The sequence below is a fragment of the Ceratotherium simum genome, chromosome 36 (genome assembly GCF_057802395.1).
Source record: "Ceratotherium simum simum isolate JZ-2026a chromosome 36, ASM5780239v1, whole genome shotgun sequence".
NCBI lineage: Eukaryota > Metazoa > Chordata > Mammalia > Perissodactyla > Rhinocerotidae > Ceratotherium > Ceratotherium simum.
In genome coordinates, this window is record NC_141935.1 from 16,633,620 (window position 1) to 16,655,349 (window position 21,730).

Below are 21,730 nucleotides of genomic sequence, written 5' to 3' on the forward strand. Positions count from 1 at the left end.
ATTGCATAGGTGTCTAAGTGTATGAAGAGCAATCCCACCCCTCACATTTACAGAACATTAGACAAGAGCAATGGAGGCCACATATCATATATCTGATTTAAAAGTTATAAATCAAGCAAACTGTTAAATAAAATATGCTGTGTTGTCCTACCTTAATAAAAATACCTTTATAACAACAACATCAAAAACTATAGGTAAAATAAAGACTGAAAGTTGAGAAAATATCAAAGACAACAGAATTTACTACTTGTTGCCATGACAGAGTTATCTGTTGATGGGTCTATAGTGTTTGGATGAGTAATAAAGACATATATAAGTTATGCATAATTATGTATGCTGTATAATTTATTTTCCTTGCATTTATTTCAGCAGAATCATTATTTTTTTTATTGTGAAATTTTTGTTGTACATTATTGTTTATCAGTCACCATATAAGTGCATCCCTCCACCCCTTGTGCCCACCCCTACCCCCATAGCCCCTGGTAACCACCAAACAGTTCTATCTGTGCATGTGTTGGTTTATCTTCCACATGTGAGTGAAATCATGCTCTGTTTGTCTTTCTCTTTCTGGCTTATTTCACTTAACATAATACCCTCCAGGTCCATCCATGTTGTTGCAAATGGGACGATTTCATCTTTCTTTATGGCTGAGTAGTATTCCATGGTATATATATACCACATCTTCTTTATCCACTCATCAGTTGAGGGACACTTGGGTTGCTTCCATGTCTTGGCTACAGTGAATAATGCTGCGATGAACATAGGGCTGCATAAGCCTCTTTGGATTGTTGATTTCAGGTTTGTTGGGTAGATTCCCAGTAGTGGTATAGCTGGATCATAAGGTATTTCTATTTTTAATTTTTTGAGGAATCTCCGTACTGTTTTCCATAGAGGCTGCACCAGTTTGCATTCCCACCAGCAGTGGATTAGGGTTCCCATTTCTCCACAGCCTCTCCAGCATTTGTTGCTTTTTGTCTTGGTGATTATAACCATTCTAACGAATGTAAGGTGATATCTTAGTGTGGTTTTGATTTGCATTTCCCTGATGACTAGTGATGTTGAGCATCTTTTCACGTGCCTATTGGCTATCTGTTTATCTTCTTTGGAGAAGTGTCTGTTCATTTCCTCTGCCCATTTTTTGATTGGGTTGTTTGTTTTTTTGTTATTCAGTTGTGTGAGTTCTTTATATATTATGGAGACTAATCCCTTGTCAGATATATGGTTTGCAAATATTTTTTCCCAGCTGGTGGGTTCCCTGTTCATTTTGATCCTGGTTTTGTTTGCCTTGTAGAAGCTCTTTAATCTGATGAAGTCCCACCTGTTTATTTTTTCTTTTGTTTCCCTTGTCTGAGTAGACATGGAATTCAAGAAGATCCCTTTATGGCTGATGGCGAGTAGTGTACTACCTATATTTTCCTCCAGGAGTTTTATAGTTTCAGGTCTCACCTTCAGGTCTTTGATCCATTTTGAGTTAATTTTTGTGTATGGTGAAAGAAGATGGTCTACTTTCATTCTTTTGCAAGTGGCTGTCCAGTTTTCCCAGCTCCATTTATTGAAGAGACTTTCCTTTCTCCACTGTATGTCCTTAGCTCCTTTGTCAAAGATTAGCTGCCCATAGATGTGAGGTTTTATTTCTGGACTTTCAATTCTGTTCCATTGATCTGTGTGTCTGTTTTTGTACCAGTACCATGCTGTTTTAATTACTATCACTTTGTAGTATGTTTTGAAGTCAGAGATTGTGATGCCTCCAGCCTTGTTCTTCTTTTTCAGGATTGCTTTAGCTATATGGGGTCTTTTGTTGCCCCATATGAATGTTAGTATTCTTTGTTCTATTTCTGTGAAGAATGTCCTTGGGATTCTGATTGAGATTGCATTGAATCTGTAGATTGCTTTAGGTAGTATGGACATTTTAACTATGTTTATTCTTCCAATCCAAGTGCATGGAATATTTTGCCATTTCTTTATGTCATCATTGATTTTGCTCAGTAGTGTCTTATAGTTTTCATTGTACAGGTCTTTTGCTTCCTTGGTTAAATTTACTCCTAGATATTTTATTCTTTTTGCTGCAATTGTAAATGGGATTGTCTCCTTGAGTTCTCTTTCTGTTAGTTCGTCATTGGTATATAGAAATGCAACTGATTTCTGTAAGTTGATTTTGTACCCTGCCACTTGGCTGTAGTTGTTGATTATTTCTAATAGTTTTCCAATGGATTCTTTAGGGTTTTCTATATATAAGATCATGTCATCTGCAAACAGCGAGAGTTTCACTTTTTTGTTGCCTATTTGGATTCCTTTTTCTTGCCTGATTGCTCTGGCCAGAACCTCCAGTACTGTGTTGAATAAGCGTGGGAAGAGTGGGCACCCTTGTCTTGTCCCTGTTTTCAGAGGGATGCCTTTCAGTTTTTCCCACTGAGTATGATGTTGACTGTGGGTTTGTCGTATATGGCCTTTGTTATGTTAAGGTACTTTCCTTCTATACCCATTCCGTTGAGAGTTTTTATCATAAATCGACGTTCAATATTGTCAAAAGCCTTCTCTGCATCTATTGAGATGATCATATGGTTTTTATTCCTTGTTTTGTTAATGTGGTGTATTGCATTGATTGATTTGCGGATGTTGAACCATCCCTGTGTCCCAGGTATAAATCCCGCTTGATCATGATGTATGATCTTTTTAATGTATTGCTGTATTTGGTTTGCCAATATTTTGTTGAGGATTTTTGCATCTCTGTTCATCAGGGATATTGGTCTGTAGTTTTCCTTCTTAGTATTGTCTTTGCCTGGCTTTGGTATCAGGGTGATGTTGGCCCCATAGAATGTGTTGGGAAGTGTTCCACCTTCCTCTATTTTTTGGAATAGTTTGAGAAGGATAGGTATTAAGTCTTCTTTGAATGTTTGGTAAAATTCTCCAGAAAAGCCATCTGGTCCTGGACTTTTGTTTTTTGGGAGGTTTTTGATTACTGTTTCAATCTCTTTACTTGTGATTGGTCTATTCAGGTTCTCTATTTCTTCTTGATTCAGTTTTGGGAGATTGTATGAGTCTAGGAATTTATCCATTTCTTCTAGATTGTCCAATTTGTTGGAATATAGTTTTTCATAGTATTCTCTTGTAATCTTTTGTATTTCTGTGGTATCTGTTGTAATTTCTCCTTTTTCATTTCTAATTTTATTTATTTGAGGCTTCTATCTTTTTTCTTGGTGAGTCTGGCTAAAGGTTTGTCAATTTTGTTTATCTTCTCAAAGAACCAGCTCTTTGTTTCATTGATCCTTTCTACTGATTTTTTATTTCAATTTCATTTATTTCTGCTCTGATTTTTATTATTTCCCTCCTTCTGCTGACTTTAGGCTTTGTTTGTTCCTCTTTTTCTAATTCTGTTAGGTATAGTTTGAGGTTGCTTATTTGGACTTTTTCTTGTTTGTTAAGGTGGGCCTGTATTGCTTTGAGTTTCCCTCTCAGGACCACTTTTGCTGCATCCCATATGAGTTGGTATGGTGTATTTTCATTTTCATTTGTCTCTAGATATGCTTTGATTTCTCCTTTAATTTCATCAATGATCCATTGGTGGTTTAGTAGCATGTTATTGAGTCTCCACAGCTTTGTCACTTTCCTGGTTTTTCCCTTGTAGTTGATTTCTAACTTCATGGCATTATGGTCTGAAAAGATGCTTGTTATGATTTCAATCTTCTTAAATTTATATAAGCATGCCTTGTTTCCCAACATATGGTCTATTCTTGAGAATGTTCCATGCACGCTGGAGAAGAATGTGTAATCAGCTGTGTTTGGATGGAGTGCTCTGTATATGTCTATTAAGTCCATCTCATCTAGTTTTTCATTTAGGTCCATTATTTCCTTATTTATTTTCTGTCTGGATGATCTGTCCATTGATGAGAGTGGGGTATTAAGATCCCCTACTATTATTGTGTTGTTGTTAATATCTCCTTTTAGGTTTGTTAATAGTTGCTTTATGTACCTTGGTGCTCTTGTATTGGGTGCATATATATTTAAAAGTGATATGTCTTCTTGGTGGAGTGTCCCTTTTATCATTATATAATGCCCTTCTTTGTCTCTCATTACCTGTTTTATCTTGAAGTCAACTTTGTCTGATATGAGTATGGCAACACCTGCTTTCTTTTGTTTGCCATTAGCTGGGAGTATTGTCTTCCTTCCTTTCACTCTGAGCCTGTGTTTGTCTTTAGAGCTGAGATGTGTTTCCTGGAAGCAGCGTATTGTTGCGTCTTGTTTTTTAATCCATCCCACCACTCTGTGTCTTTTGATTGGAGAGTTCAGTCCATTTACATTTAGGGTAATTATTGATATATGGGGACTTGTTGTTATTTTATCACTCTTTTTCTGGTTCTTCTGCATTTCTTTTGTTTCTTGTCCCATGTGTTTTGGACTACCAATGTAGTTTGGTACTTCTGTATGGGGGTTCTCTTAGTTTTCTCTTTCTTTATCGTGTGTGATTCTGTTCTGATTATTTGGTTAGTGGTTACCATGAGGTTTGTATAAAAAAATCTCGTGGATGTGATAGTCCATTTTTTGATGGCCTCTTATTCCCTTAGACTAAGTCAATTCGATCCCTTTCCTCTTCCCCTTCTAAGTCATTGTTGTCACATCTTATTCCTTCTTGTGTTGTGAGTTCATTTTTAACACGATGAGGTTATATTTATGCTTGGTGCTTACCTTCCCTTGATCTTTGGTTTTATAATTAAGTGTTTGCTAATCTATTTTGATAGAGGAATACAATTTTTCTGGTTTTGTTGACCTATTTTTCTCCTCGTTCAAAACTTTGAATCCTCTTTCTCTTTTTTTCCTCAGGGATGAGAGCCTTCTTGAGCACTTCTTGTAGTGGGGGTCTTGTGGCAATGAACTCCCTTACCTTTTGTTTATCTGGGATAGTTACTATTTCTCCATCATATCTGAAGGATATTTTTGCTGGATAGAGTATTCTTGGCTGAAAGTTTTTGTCCTTTAGAATTTTGAATATATCGTTCCACTCTCTCCTAGCCTGTAAAGTTTCTGTCGAGAAATTAGCTGACAGCCTGATAGGAAATCCTTTGTATGTTATTTTTTTTTGTCTAGCTGCACTTAATATTTTTTCTTTGTCATTGACTTTTGCCAGCTTTACTACTATATGCCTTGGAGAGGGTCTTTTCATGTTGATATATTTAGGAGATCTATTGATTTCACTCACTGGTATTTCCAGCTCCTTCCCCAGGTTTGGGAAGCTCTCAGATATTATTTCTTTGAACAAGTTCTCTGCTCCTTTTTCCCTCTCTTCTCCCTCTGGAATACCTATAATCCTTATGTTGGATTTCCTAATTGGGTCGGATGTTTCTCAGAGAGTTTCTTCATTTCTTTTTAGTCTTAGTTCTCTTGCCCCTCCCTCTGGAGCACTTCTGCATTGCTACCCTCAATATTGCTAATTGTTTCCTCCATATTGTCAGCTTTGGTGCTTAAGGCTTCCAGATTTGTCTTTATCTCCTCTATTGTGTTTTTCATCTCTAAGATTTCTGACTTTTTTTTATAGTTTCAATCTCTTTTGTGAAGAAACTCCTGATTTCACTGAATTGTCTGTCTGTGTTTTCTTGTATTTCATTAAGATTTTTTATGATGGCTATTTTGAATTCTCTGTCATTAAGGTTATACATTTCTGTGCTTTCTGGCTTGACTTCTGGGTGCTTGTCGTTTTCCTTTTGGTCTGGAGATTTAATATATTTTTGCATGGTGCCTGTTGGCGTTGGCTTACCTTTCCTCATAGTGAAAATACATGGTCACAGTTTCCTCTTGCTGCCACTGGGTGGGGGTCAAGGGCTGTGTATTCTGGCCTGTCTCAATCCATGGGCACTCTTGTCAGCCCCTGGCTGATCTGTGGTGTGGCTGAATAGAGGCTGCTGAGGGGAAGCGTGGAAACAGCTGGGGCTGGAGAGCAGCTAGGCCAAAGCAGCTGGTGCTCGGGTACAGGTGGGTTGAAGCAGCTGCAACTGAAGTGCTGCTGGGCCGAAGAAACTGGAAATGGAGTGCGCTGGGCCAGAGAAGCTGGAACTGGAGTGTGCTGGGCTAAAGAAGGAGGAACTGGAGTGCAGTGGGCCAGAGAAGCTGGAACTGGAGTGCGGTGGGCCGAAGTTGCTGGTGCCAAGTCAGCTGGAGCCTGCACACAGGCCAAGCCAAAGCAGCTCCTTCCACTTACTCTGGAGATTCCAGCACCTCAGTCCTCGGTGTATGGCTGCCTGGGTGCCTCAGACGTCCCTTGTGTTGTGTGAATAGCTTCTGTTGGAATATGAATGTCCTTTTTGTTGTGTCTTAGAGGGGGAGAGTTCAATGGGAGAAGCTCACTCCACCATGATGCTGATGTCATTCCCAATGACATTACATTTTTGGAATAAAGATTTTCATTTAATTTGTTATATTATCAATAATGACATAAACTGGATTTAAAAAGAAAATATAAATCTACTTAAAGTATATACAATTTGAATATATTTTTATCAAAAGTGTAAATTAAACATAAAAAACAATAATTTAAACTTATTTACGTTTTAAAAATGAGTTATTTTAAGTAATCAGAATTATCTATTATATTAAAATGAAGAATAAATATAATTAATAAATATCAAAAATTTAAACTAAGATCATTTAAATAAAATTAACCTTTTCATTTAGTTTTTAAAAAATTAAATTGTTATATATATTTGTAAAGCTAAAACAATTGACAGTTCTAGGTTTCAGCATTCATCAAATGCCAACATAAAAAATCACTACCATACTTCACACATATGCCTAAACTTCATACATTCAAATTTAAGAGTAATATAAATTATTTAGTATTGCAAAATATTCCTGCTGTATCATGTGCAACTCTTGCAAATACTATGTCAATTCCTGAGTTCCTCTAGAATCACAATTTGGAATAAAAAGGGAGAAAGAATATGAATGTTCAGCACCACAGGGAAATAATTCCTCATTATATAAAGTTCTATTGCATTCATGCTATCCAAGAGGCAGGGTTTTATTCAAATTAATTATCTTGTCTTTTATCTATGCATTGTTGTCACTCAAATTCTCTTTGTACTCGAAAGCAGTGTCTGTTACAACCTACTCTCCTTCATGTCACTTAGACTTTTGTTTCACAAACAAAGAGCAACAGATATGGAGCTTTCCCCTGGAACCTGAAGAGCATTAGTCATAAGAGCAGATATTGAGGGTTAGGGGCTCTGTTGAGATGAGAGCCAGGTCCCTAGTGACAGAGGTACCTGTGTGTTCTTTAACACATTTACTTTTTTGTGTGTTCATAATGTATGAACCCTCTAAAGAGGTGCGCCCAGGGCAGAAGTCCTTCTTTCCAAGTTTTTCTTAAGGAAAAAAACATTATCTCAAATCATCTCCATTAAGGAGAGGCCTCCTTTACGAGGAGAAACATATACCTTTATATATCTGACCATTTATTTACAGTATTCACTGTTGATTTAGTACTTGACCTCTTTCATGACTTTGCTTGTTTAACATGCAGGAAAAGCATTCATTTCTATCCTCAACCAAATGCTACTTCTCTGGTTACTCAACAAAAAATGATTTTCCCCCTCTTCCCTCTGAACTCCTTTAGCATTCGTTTGAATCAATTCTGTGGTACTTAGCACAGTCAGCCCTCTCTTGTAGTTACTTGGGTCTGTCACCTTTCCCTTTTCATTCATTCAGTCAACAAATATTTGTTTTCCACAGAACAAAGTACCTACCCCTCTGAAGCTTACAGTCTCATGGGGGACACAAAATAAATAAATATATAATATCAAAGAGTGGTAATTAGCAAAGAGAATAGAGCCAGTTCAGGTGATAGAAAGTTTCAGGGGTGCTATTTTGTATGCAGTAGTCAGGGAGGGCCTCTTTGAACAGAGGTGTGATGAAGGGAGAGAATGAACCATGGGAGTAACTGGAGTCTAGGTGGAGGCATCTGTAAGTATGAAGACTCTGAAAGGAAATGTGTTCAGTAAACAGAAGTGTTGCTAGAGATGATTAAATGAGAGGAAATGTAGAAGAAAGTAAGTCATGTCAAAAAAGGAGCCAGAGCCAGCCCTGATGGCATAGTGGTCCAGGTTCGGTGCACTCCGCTTTGGCAGCCCGGGTTCATTTCCCGGGTGTGGAATCACACTACCTGTCTGTCAGTGGCCATGCTGTGGTGGTGGCTCACATAGAACTAGAAGGACTTACAACTAGAATATACACCTAGGTACTAGGGGTTTGGGGAGAAAAAAAAAAGAAAAGGACCCAGTAGTGTAGTCACCTTGGGCCTTATAGGGAAGGTAAAATTTTAGATTGTGAGCTCCTTGAAGACAGGTGGCTATGTCTGCTCATTGCGTTTGCTCAGAGCTTCTGAAGGATACCATCCATAGCTATGAAAAACTGCGTGTTTAAGATAGCTTCAGTGTCTCTGGTTTTCAAGTGATAAAACTTAACTGCTGATTTTGTTTTATTTGAAGGTATGATGGGAAATTTGAAGTGCAGTTAAATGATATCTATCTAGCAATTTAATCTTATATAAATTATAGTAAAATAATAATAATAATGCAAAGGCAGTAAGATCTCTGTGGTAAACTTTGATCTTTTTCTTCCTAGGATTTCCAAACTGTATTACCATCATTTGATCTCTTCTCAAAGTATGGAAAATCATATTCAAAAGCTGGACAAATTGTATAAAGGTATGCATTTTTGCTAAGAAGTACTTCAAAAAGTATATTAAATAGCATGAGAAAATCAAATGAGAATGACTTAACTATCAAGCATTTTTAAAACCATACTATAATAATATTTATACATAATAAAACTCTATATATTTCTTTCATTCTAGTCTAAGCGTTTTCAACTTTCAAAAACCATTTATTTTATTTTATTTTTATTTTTTTTGCTTGAGGAAGATTTGCCCTGAGTTAACATTTGTTGCCAAGCTTCCTCTTTTTGCTTGAGGAAGATTTGCCCTGAGCTAACATCTGTGCCAATCTTCCTCCATTTTTTTGTATGTGGGTCACTGCCACAGCACAGCCACTGACAAGTGGTGTAGGTCTGCGCCCAGGAAATGAACCCAGGCCACTGAAGTGGAGCACACCGAACTTAACCACTAAGCCACAGGGCTGGCCTCCAAAACCATGGATTTTTTTTTTTTTCAAATCTCTTCTCCAAAATGGACTCAAAATACATTAAGAAATAGAATTGACAAAAATATAAAGTACTCTTTCTCTTTAAATTAATTAATACAATGAATAGTTTGGCACAATACAATAAAAAAAAATATTGATAGTGTCCAAAATCTAAAATATTTTTCAGGACTGTATTGAGACAACATAGTTTAAAATACTATATTCAATATGTGTGTTATCTGAAGTACAAGTTGTGTTTAGGAGATTCCAGATAAATAGTGTCTAGGGTCGGATTATCAAAGTTTACAGACTGGAGAAGAACAGAGATACCCAAGCTTGCAAAATAAGCTCTCAATGAATGCTGTATGTAATTGTAAAATTCAAGCTTGCAAAATAAGTTCTCAATGAATGCTGTATGTAATTGCCTAAGGTGTTTTAGAATAGAGAAGTGATTACAATTCAAGTAAGGCTAATAGGAGGTATTCTGGCATTTTCAGCCAAATTTAAAGGAAGTATTGGATGAAGACAGCAAAGATCACTATAGTTGAAGGAAAAGAGGCAGGAATGAGAAATCATGCAAGATAGAATTCCCCAGGGCTGCCCCGTGGCTTAGCGGTTGGGTGTGTGCGCTCCGCTACTGGCAGCCTGGGTTGGGATCCGGACGTGCACCGCTTCTCTGGCCATGCTGAGGCAGCGTCCCACATACAGCAACTAGAAGGATGTACAACTATGATGTACAACTATCTACTGGGGCTTTGGGGAGAAAAGGGGAAAAAAGGAGGAGGATTGGCATGGATGTTAGCTCAAGGCTGATCTTCTTCACAAAAAAAAAAAAAAAAAAGAATTCCCCAGGTATCCTTCCCCACCAAGAACCAAGGGAAGGTCCGTTGGAAAGAGCAGAGAGTAGATTCAAGCAACCTAGATTCCTTAGATTTACTGTTAATGCCTCCCCTCCCCCACCTATAACTTGAACTTAGAAGTCAGCATGTTAAATGCAGAAAGCATTATCTACCTTCTCACTGCTCCAAAGGAATCCGTGAGGGGAAATATGAAATATTCTGAGCTAATAGAAAAAACAGACATATGATGCCAAGAGGAATTGCGGTTTCAAAGGTTTATAGGGGGCTTGCCCCATGGCTTAGCAGTTAAGTGCTCGCGCTCCGCTACTGGTGGCCCGGGTTCGGCTCCCGGGCGCACGCCAACGACCGCTTGTCCCGCCATGCTGAGGCCACGTCCCACATACAGCAACTAGAAGGATGTGCAACTATGACATACAACTATCTGCTAGGGGGCTTTGGGGAGAAAAAGGGAAAAAAAAAGGAGCAGGATTGGCAATAAATGTTAGCTCAGAACCGGTCTTCCTCAGCAAAAAGAGGAGGATTGGCATGGATGTTAGCTCAGGGCTGATCTTCCTCACAAAAAGGAAAAAAAAACGTTTATAAAGTGTCATTACCTGTTGCGGCATTCATCTGGTATGTGTGACTCACAATATGAAGTAATCTAAATAAAATTCTTCATGTTTGTGTGTGACTTCAGATTTTAATTCAAAGATAGATCCTGTTTATAATGGTGAAAGATTGAAAACAACTTGAATACTCATTCATACACACAGAGTTAAATAAATGGTAAGGCATATAAAATGCGATACTATGAAGACATTAAAAATATTAACATAGATCTTTACCTATTAATTTGAAAAAATGCATACAATATGTTTTTCAGAGAAGAAGGCTGAATTCAGAGGAAACTATATAGTCTGATTCCATTAAAAAATATGTGTATGTGTGTGTATACACATATATATAGTGTGTATTATGTATAAAAACATATTTGCATGCACTTATTATATATTACATATACATGTATACATTCATATAAGGCAAAAATGTGAATGGTAGTATGTCTGGTTTATCTCCCTCTCTTTTGGGAGAATACTTCTTTGTATTCTCATTTTTTGAAATTTTTATCTAATCAAGCAAAAGCAAAGTCTTAAAACAAAATACTCCAATAGGGATTACTTGGTCTTCTCCACTAGTTACAAAAACATCTTGACTTTATTCAATCATAATAATTTAGAGACAATTACCTTTTTTTCTAAAGACAAAATAATTACTTGCTAAATTATGTATAAGAAAGGCAAGGATGAGCAACAAAGGTTTCATGTTACTTTTAATCAAAAAGAATGTACAAGGCACAGACACAAATATGTGACAGAAATCTTTTAAAAAAGGTTTGCTAACTCTTCTCTTGGACTTTTAACTATTTTGTGAATTGAAAATATAATCAAAATGTCGTCTCCTCCTCTTAGAAAGGAAATTAATGTCTAGTGTTTAATTTTGGTAAGTAAAGGGCAGCAGCCTTGGCTGAGGCTCTTCTATTAAGATTTAATTTCACCGAATACGACAAAGTGCTTCTGCTCTTTGTAAAGAAGGCCGAGATGAGGACACTTGCACCGAAGTGTTGAATGAAGATGCCGTAGTAATTTTGAGAGCTATCTGTTTGATTGCTCCAGCTTCAAGGTAGTTCATCACTTCACTATAATTCACCCGCCATTGCCTCTTACACCCATACTCCATTTTCCCATCAGTCCAATTAGAAATAGTGATGCCTTTATCATATTAATCTTTCTTTCCTTTAGCACGTCTGAGTTTAGGATAAACAGAGCCTGCACCTACCCTTTTTGATTAATACACTGAGATTTCCGCCACTGAAATTGCTTAGAGTGAATTAGATTTTAAGCACACACATATTTTCAAATCTACTCTCTGACTAGGATAGTATGACTTCTTTTAATATTTTTTTTTTTTTATAACTGTTCACTTTTGTAACCTTTCATAGTCTCCCAAAAGCAGCTTGGTCTAAATCAGAATGCATATACCATATCTTGTCAGATTGCTCTGTCATCTTTTTAGCGCCATTCATCTTTCCAGGCAGAATCTCTTTCAAGATTAGAGTGGAGAAGAAAAATTAGCAAGATAAAGTATAAGATTTCTTATCTTAGAAGATAAGATTTCTAAGATAAGATTAGAAATCATTGGTTGGGCCTGCATCAATGTGAGTTTTCTTGCATTATGTGCTTCTCAGTTTTCTCAAATTCTTCTTTGCAATGGGCTTTGGTCCAGGCTGTCTTTCTGCTAAAAAGTGGTTCAGTTTTGAGGCCAGATGAGATGAGTTTTAATTAAATTATTTGTTATGCATGAAAAACAATGTACTTGTTTTCGTTTTTCATAGGAAGTTGGCATATGAATGAATCAAATCACTGAGAAAAAAAGTAAAATGAAAAATAAGTTTGGTTAGCACATGAATTGGGAAAGGAGTGAAATTTCATTGACTTTTTCCAGAGGAAATAAGGTCTTAGCAACTGTATAAGGAAAAAGAAGCTATCTGAGGGAGGGTAATAATCAGACATACAAGCTAAATGTGTGGCTGTTGGGGGTTACGTTTTTAATTCATCAAGAAAAATTATTAGACCTTGTCATTCAGTTTGGCACTAGGTAAATTTGTAACCTTTTCACTTTAGTCCTAATGAATTAGCAAAAAACAAAATAAAACAAAATAAAAGTCAAGATATCTTTAGTATCTTTCTCTTAGTTAAATTGTCTTTTAAATAAAGATGATATAACAGACATTCCACTGTGTTTCTCCATGACTGGAGCAGGTTGGCTGAACACTATGAGTCTAGTGGCACACACACACGACCAACATGGTTTATCAGGATCTGCAGTGGTGTAGACAGAGATCAGAGAATAGGGTAATTCCAGCAGGGCTAGAAATGAGTAAAATCAGGGGTGTAGCCTCCCAGACTTTAAATTGAGCTAACTCTAAGTGAGGAAGATTTACATAGAGAATTTGAAAACTCTTATGTTATTGGGTTCTTTTTCTTCTTTCATTTTGCTGTTTTGTTTCTAGGAAATAAAAGAAGACAAAATGTAAAAATGAAGTTGAGTTATGAAGTGGGTGTGAAATAGAAGACTCCACTGCCTGGAATCCTGGATTCTGCTTAAGTAACCTTGACACAAGTCTCTTAACCTCTGAAGTGTTTCTCTCTCTGTCTCCCTCTCATCTGTCCAAAGAAGAAATTGGAACCATCTCTGACTCATTCAAAAGCTCTACAGTTCTAAAAGGAAAATACAAATGAAGATCCTACAGAAAATACACTTAAACCATACTTCTTATTATGATTCAATAACTATAATATTTTATAGCCGACTAGTCATGAATTAATTATAGTGTGAAAAAAATATATACATAGGTGTGTGAATAGTGGGTCTTTTACCTCTGAGAATGTCTATCACAACCACAGCCCCTGGTGACCAAAAATGCCTAAAATTATTCCATTGAAGTGGCCATATTCTGACCCCATCGCCCTAGTCATAAATGATGAGGCCAGAATTAGATACCCCAGTGAAGGGCAGCAACATGTAAGTATGAGTGATGAATGGCTTGAAATATGAATGGTATGAAGTGGTTTGTCATGAAAACTCTGCCCTGAGAGACATAGTGACTCATCAGACCAATTATAACCCCGTTAGGACGTTGAACTTGAGACACACAGACATAGACTGGTGTCTGTGGGAGCAGAAACATAGGCACCCTCAAATAGAAAAGACAGATAGGGAAGGTCTCTGCTGGAAAGAGAGCAAGGAGGTAACCTGGTTGTTAGGGTTGTACCTAGCACACTGTAACCACTTAGTAAGTGTGTCTGACTCATTAGATTGTGAAATTTTAGAGTATGCCTTCTAGCTCTGACTCTTTAATAACAATTAGCAATCTATTAGGTGTTTTGTAGATGCTGTGTAAATATTTGTTGATTTTGACCTTAGCACAAACTTGTCAGACAATTACCTGGAATTATAAAGAGTCTGAATGTTGCTCGCTTCAAAGCTACATGACAAGTCTTTTTTTTTTTTTTTTAATTTATTTATTTTTCCCCCCAAAGCCCCAGTAGATAGTTGTATGTCATAGCTGCACATCCCTCTAGTTGCTGTACGTGGGACGCGGCCTCAGCGTGGCCGGAGAAGCGGTGCGTTGGTGCGCGCCCAGGATCCGAACCCGGGCCGCCAGCAGCGGAGCGCGCGGACTTAACTGCTAAGCCACGGGGCCGGCCCTGACAAGTCTTTTATTTTTGGTGAGGAAAGTTGGCCCTGAGCTAACATCCATGCCCATCTTCCTCCATTTTGTATGTGGGACGCTGCCACAGCATGGCTTGATGAGCGGTGCATCAGTCTGCGCCCGAGATTCAAACCTGCAAACCCCTGGCCACAAAAGCAGAGCACGTGAACTTAATCACTATGCCACTGGGCTGGCCCCTTACATGACAAGTCTTGTGAATCAATCCACGTCCTTGCCTTTGTCAATGTGATATAGCCTAAGCTAGAATCTCCAACACTGTTTGATGTGATGAGGTATTGTTATGCGAACGGTTATGATTTGTGAAGTTTTATATGAAAAAGATTCATTTTTAAAACATCTTCAGTGCTACTTTTTTTTTTTTAAACAGTTAACATTCATTTAGAGCCAAATTTGGTGAATATGGTGGGAGTTATAGTAAGTATGGGCTTGTAGAAAATTCAAATAAGTAAGAAAGGCAAATGCTTTTCTTAATAAGACAACATTTATTGCAAGGAGGAATTTCCTGGGATAGGGGAATAGAAATAGAATAGAAAAATATGTTATTATCGGGTATTTTACAAAATATAGAAGAAAATAAAGAATTATTTTATGTCATAAAGTGTAAGAAGTAGAGCAGAAGTAGCTAGATCCAGAACAGAGGAGATTCTTTTGAAACATACATTGAGTCTATTCTAGATGACAAAAGACAAACTATCAAACTTCATTTTCTCTAGAAATAACTAATGGAAGAAAAAACCTAGGTGACATTTTTGGGGGTGGGGAGTATATAACCTGGCCTTTTGTGATAATGGTGCTAACTCTACTAAGCCTAATTTCTCTCTTCCCCAATTATTTTTCTCTTTTTTAAAAACAGGATGTATTACTTTATAGTAATGGAATCAATGATTCCTGTTCTTTTGTAATAATAATCTTAGGAGACTGGAATCTTATTCTAATGCTGCTGCCAGTGCTCACAATATTTTGGGAACTCATTCTTTTAAAACAACTTTCAGCATTAGTTTATGTGATATTACATGGCCTCAGTACTCCTTATGCATCCTTGGAAATTCAGAAACAAAAGTAATCGTGAGTCACATCTGACTTCTCTGCTCAGAAAACTGCATTGGCCTGCGCCAGTCTGCAAGGTTCGCGTGTAGTGACCCACCTTCCTCCCTCTCTTTCTCTCTCTCTCTCTCTCTCTCTCTCTCTCTCCTTCTTTCAAGTTATATCAGTACCTCCAAGAAAAATAATTCCTGCTCTTGATATGTTCTTGGAAACTGCTAAGTATTTCCCTTTTGAGAATGCCAGTTTTATCTTTTTCACTGAGACCCAAGCTCTTGAATGCTTAAGGTGCTCTATAACCAGTCTATGTGATGTCGTTCTTCACCTCCTACCCCCACCCCGCACACGCATAAGCTCCTGTAACTATAGAGGTGTTCGGATGAGTCAAAACGCAGTTGCGTTGAGGAGAAAGAAGACTGAGATATGGAATCTTATTAGAGAATGTGACTGGGGAAAGCATTTAGTCTGTTTATTCTGGAAAACTAATTAACTATATCAACTTATATACAATTTCTTTCCTGCATTCTCAACATGAGCCACTCAAGAAAATTAGTGAGACCTAATGTTTGACCAAAACTGGTGAAAACTCCATCACCCATCTTATTCTCCAAACTTGATTCTGAATGAAGAGTGACCATTAAAACCATCAGGAGCACCACTGTGGATGTTTAAAGGCGTATACCTTGAGAGTATTCAGAATTGGACCCTCTAGTTCTTCTGAAATAAAACCACTCATCAACTTTTTGTGGTTAATCAGGTAATGTCTTTGTTTGCCACTGGTCTCTAATTTCTTTTTTGGGGGCGTGGAAGATTCACCCTGCACTAACAACCATTGGCAATTTTCCTCTTTTTTTGCTTGAGGAAGATTAGCCCTGAGCTAACATCTGTGCCAATCTTCCTCCGTTTTTTTTTTTGCATGTGGGATGCCTCCACAGCATGGCTAATGAGTGGAGTAGGTCCTCGCCTGGGATCCAAACCCACAAGCCCAGGCTGCCGAAGTGGGGTGCGTGGAATTTTAACTACTTAGCCATGGGGCCAACCCCCATGGTCTCTAATTTCTTTGAGGGCAAATACTGTGTCCCTTGATAAATACCCTCTATCCAACATCTAGCAGAGCACCTGGCACAAAGTAAAATATATATTGGATAAACGTTGTTAAAGAAATTCCAAAAATGTTTCAAGGAAGAGAAGTTATGAAATAGGAGATAGCTTCCTAAGATAATGCTTATAAAGACACCATTGCTCATTTGAATGCAACATTGTGGCATGTTATTATTATTATTATTTTTTTGGTGAAGAAGATTGGCTCTGAGCTAACATCTGTTGCCAATATTCCTCTATTTTGTGTGTGGGACGCCACCACAGCGTGGCTTGATGAGCAGTATGTAGGTCTGCACCTGGGATCTGAAACCACGAACCCTGGGCTGCTGAAGCAGAGCACACGAACTTAACCACTATGCCACTGGGCTGGCCCCTGTGGCATGTTATTTTTAACTAGTCTCAATCATTTATAGTTATGCTGTATATGATTTTGTTGTGGATTTTGATAGACACTAAGTTGATTGATCCTGAGGTCGAGTTATGGTTGCTGCTTAGGTAAAGTGTTCCTTTTGGGAAATAACCTTTCATATCTGTAAATTTTGGAGTAATTATTCTTATTTATGCAATATATTTTTATGGTTGTAAACTCAAGATTGCATTCTTATTGTAGGGAAATTGTGAATCTTGTTATCGATTGTATCCCCTTGTCACTCTGGTCCCTCACATTTATGACCTACCTCTTGCAACTGCGTAGTGTCCATGTTATGTGCTAATCCTATCTTCAATCTCATCTTTTTTTCTTCAGCTTCTCTTTTAATTTTGCCTTGATTTTCTCATCCATTTTCTTTTCTTTTCTATTTAAACTGGCTCAAAACGTTTTAGCAACAAAGTGGGTTGTTAATAAAATCACAAAATTATACGTAGAACTTACCTAAGGTCATAGTGATGCTTAAAAAGTGGCAGTATGGCTGGATCAGTAGAACTCACTTGGTCCAGGTTCCAGTTTGTAACAAACGACCACATAAAGCATCAGAATAAAAGTTTACTGAAAAATGAGTGAGTGGATGAATGGACCACTGGAGGATGTTGTTTGGGTTGGTCTGTCTTCCATGAATTAAGTTAAATTCTAGTTAGCTCCTGTCTTTAAGCTTGTCTGAAACCATGCTTTTTGTGTTACGTCTTCAACAATGAGCTTTCTAACTCTTCTGTAGTAAATGAACTCTCCCATTTAGCACTGTCAATGAAAAATGCTAAATGAGAGTAATGGCTTTAATTTGGACTGAGAATGTGACTGATTATTTGATATGTCCCAGAAAGAGCACACAATGCCAAAACTCTTATCTGTTCTCCCATTTTATAAATTCAAAACTTTTTCCTGTGAGGACGGAGTGAAATCCCAACTTGGTCTATGGCTTGTGCTTTGCTCGTCCCTTTTGAGACTCAGTGTCCCCATCAGGCTCCCTCACAGGGCACAGTAGGGTTTTACTAAGCAGTCTTCCATTTCTAAGCACTTCAACTCTTCAATGAGGAAATCACTTTGCTGCTGGTACTAGCAGATACAGTTCCTTATCAGAACGTTGAGTTTAGTTTATAGTTCTCTGCTTCATATTCATGATCATGCGATACAGTGAGCCAGTTCGTTAGCACACTCTGGCATTACGCAATCCTGGCCACAAAGTGACATGTCTATACATTAAAGAATCTTTATATTAAGAAACGACAAAACTGCACATACTGGTTAGAATAAATCACTGAAGCAAGTAGAGAGAAACATACAGTATGTGTTTAATGTTAAGTTCAAAAGTTAATTTGCTGCCTTGTAGGGGGATTGTAAGACCATACAAATTACAAGTGAGGCCCAAGCTTCTATTAGGAAATCTAAATTGCTACCCTCAAAAAGTTAAATCCAGTTGACATGAAGAATCTGAAGAGCAAAGTGAAAAAAGGTTATTTAGTATATAAGTTTTTTTTTTTTTTTGAGGAAGATCGACCCTGCACTAACATCTGTTGCCAATCTTCCTCTTTTTCTTTTTTTCCCCAAAGCCCCAGTACATAGTTGTATATCATAGTTGTAGAGTTGTAGCTCTTCTACATGGGATGCCGCCACAGCATGGCTTGATGAGCGGTGAGTAGGTCCGCATCCAGAATCCGGACCGGCAAACCCCAGGCCGCCAAAACAGAATACACGAACTTAACCGCTATGCCCCTGGTATAAGTTTTTTTTTTTTAGGTTTGCTGCATGCATGAAAGGTAAGCAAATAGGATAAAAGTGGAATGGAAATAGGTAAGGAAAATTTCTTGGAGGAGACAAATGTTAAGATCCTAATAGTAGTAGGAATCTTGAATTGACTGAATTGAAAATGTGAGTGAGAGGGGCTTATCAGGCGAAGAAAATTACATGAGCAAAAGCACAGAAACAGAAGTGATCAAGATGTGTACAGAAATAAATTTTTAAAAAATAGTAATTGGACAAGTAGTAAAAAAAGATCAAAGTAGTTTGATTTGAAGTGAACTTAAGGGAGTTAACAAATATTCAATTGATATAAAAGTAAACCAGCTCTAGCAAACTATTAGTTTTTCATCCACTCATTCACTTATGGGCTTCAAAATATCCAAATATTTTGAAATATTTATAAGACAAAAGATTTCCATTTTTATTTTTATCATTGTGGAGACACAATCATAATATATCCAAAGAGAAAAAAATACTTTCATGCATACTGCTTTTGATTTGAAATATTATTCTTATCACATGGGTAGATCGCACTTCTCCTACAGGGTGTTAGGTAAAAAAGCAAAGTGTAATGGGGCCTAGGAGAAGCTTTCTATCTCCAGGACACATTCTCATTCATGCTAACAGCTCAAATGTTTGGAAAACCCCCAGAGCCTACTCTAGAGACAGGAGAAGAAAATCAGTGAGAATTTGCTTATGGGCAGTTCAGAGAGACCTTGGCCAGAAGCATGAGGCGATGACAATGTAAGTGATGCTTGAAGGTCCAAATAGATAATAATAATGAGTGGGTTTTTTTCCTCTTCTGCTTCCAACTATGCAGTAGATTTTATTGGAACAATCCTGCCAAAAAACAACTCTAAAAACTGGATAAAATACAAGCCACCTGTTTGAATACATCAGAGAACTAACAATGCAGCCACACCTGGAGGGGTCAAGATATTAGAAAGAAGAAAGGAATGCCTAACAGACTCCACTGCTCTTCCCTGTGAGGCATTTCTGGTTTTTTAAGAACTTCAGGACTAAAATGCCAAGAATCCAAGCAGAAATGGGCAGCCAAGAGACTGAGAATCAAAGTCGACCTTCCATAGTCTCATGTGGCTAGGAAGACATAAATTGGAGTTCAGGACTATGTAGGAAGCTAGGACTTGAGAAGGATCAAGACCCAGGAGAGATGAAAGTGAAAAGAAATGAGCCCAACATTCAGGACTTTTTCTCCTCGAGGCAGTTTATGGTTTGTAAGAAGCAGTCCAGAAGCTGAGACACTCAGCAGAGCTTTTGACAGTCTCAAGGTGATATGAGAACACAACTGAGTTCAAGGTCTTCCAAGGATGAGGATGACATAGTAGACATATTTCATTTTCAGGTGGAACTTGGAAGTACTATCCTAGTGCAAGAGTGAGCAAGAAATAGATCCTCATCTTTACTAGTTTGATCAGGTGGCCCTAAGAGAATACCACAGACTGGGTGGCTTTAACAACAGAAATTCATTTTCTCACAGTTCTGGAGGCTGGATGTCCAAGATCAAAGTGCCAGCAGGGTTGATTTTTGGTGAGGCCTCCCTTCCTGGCTGGCAGATGACCACTTTCTTGCTATGTTCTTACATGGCCGTTCCTCTGTGCATGCACACATCTGTGTCTCTTTTTGTTATAAGGACACCAGTCCTATTGGATTTGTTCCCTATCCTTGCGGCCTCATTTAACCTTAATTACCTCCTATCTCCAATATAGTCACATTAAGGGTTAGGACTTCAACATATGAAGGTGGGGTGGGGGTGGCCACAATTCAGTTCATAACGCCATCAGAGAGATGGAAACCTATCTTCAGATCACCTTACTCCAACAATAGTTTAAGGTAATCTGCACTTCCTTTAACTGTTCGCCAGAAGTGAAAGTAAATCTTCTTTGGAAGAGCATTATCTTGAGCCACTACATGTTTCATAAACATGCAATGAAAAATTGACTAAAACCCATGAGTGAAAACACCCAACAGAACAATTCCAACCAATAATCCAGGACTTGAAGTAATCAGACAAGATCTTTAATATAATAATGATTCCATATTCAAGAAAATGAATAACAGAATGGGAAACCTTCTTAGAGAACTAGAATTTATATGAAAATCAAAGGGAAGTTCTGGAACTGACAAACAATATAAGTAAATTAAGAATTCAAATGGACGAGTTTAGCTAAAGATTAGACACAAGTTAAGAGAACAACGCATAAAATTAAAGATAGGGCTTGAAAATCTCCAGATTTAAGCATGATGCTGAAAAAAAGGATGGAAAACACAGAAAAGAGCAAAAGATAAATGTTAGTGTAAAAGTTTAATACACAGGTAATCAAAGTCCCAGAAAAAGATGAGGCAGAGAATATAGCATAAACAACACTCCAAGAAATAATGGTTGAGAAATTTTTCAAACCAGAAGAAAGACATCAAACTACAGATTCCTATTAAAAAAAAGATACCCAGGAATATTATAGTTGGACTGATGAAAACCAACCAAAGTCAAAGAGAAAAATCTTAAAAGCAGAGAAAAAAAGACACATTGCCTTAAAAAGTATAGCAATAGAACTAACTCTTGACTTTTCAAGGAAAACAATAGAAGCCAGAAGACAATGAAATATTTTTAAATTGTAGAACGAAAATTGTCAACTTAGACCTATACACTCAAACAGAAAATATCTTTTAAAATAAAGGAAAAAAATGAAGATTTTTTTTCAGACAAATAAAAACTAAGAGAACTTGTCACCACTAGCAGATTTGCACTAAAAAATTACAGTTATTCAGGCAGAAAGAAAATAATTCCAGACAGAAACGAAACATGCAGGAAGAAATAAAGGGTGTTAGAAGGAGTATGAATATTAACTGTGTATAGTTATAATATATCTTATATTTTTTAAAGTATATGTAGAATTAAAATACATTCTTGCTTTATTTTGTTGTGTTTGATGTTTATTATACGAACACCACTGCCCAATACAAAAACTAGAACTTTATCTATCACATGCCTATGTGCTTCTCCCAGTCCCACTCCTGCCTACCATCCAAATGTAACATTATATTGGGCTTTGTGTTTATCAAATCCTTGATTTTTTTTTACCATAATATGTGCCTAAATAATATAAGCATAGTATGCAGAAGGTCTCCTAGGTTA

At 37.3% G+C, this 21,730-nt stretch overlaps 1 protein-coding gene across 1 annotated transcript in view; it reads left to right on the forward strand.

Annotated features, from left to right (window-relative positions):
• SPATA17 (spermatogenesis associated 17) overlaps positions 1-15,113 on the forward strand; it is a 203,877-nt gene extending 188,764 nt beyond the window's left edge. The window contains exons 10-11 of the mRNA XM_004439661.3: positions 8,611-8,693; positions 13,038-15,113. Coding sequence (XP_004439718.3) covers positions 8,611-8,691 — 81 coding nt within the window. The 3' untranslated portion in view covers positions 8,692-8,693; positions 13,038-15,113. The remainder of the gene's footprint in view (positions 1-8,610; positions 8,694-13,037) is intronic.
• Positions 15,114-21,730: the final 6,617 nt, after the last annotated feature.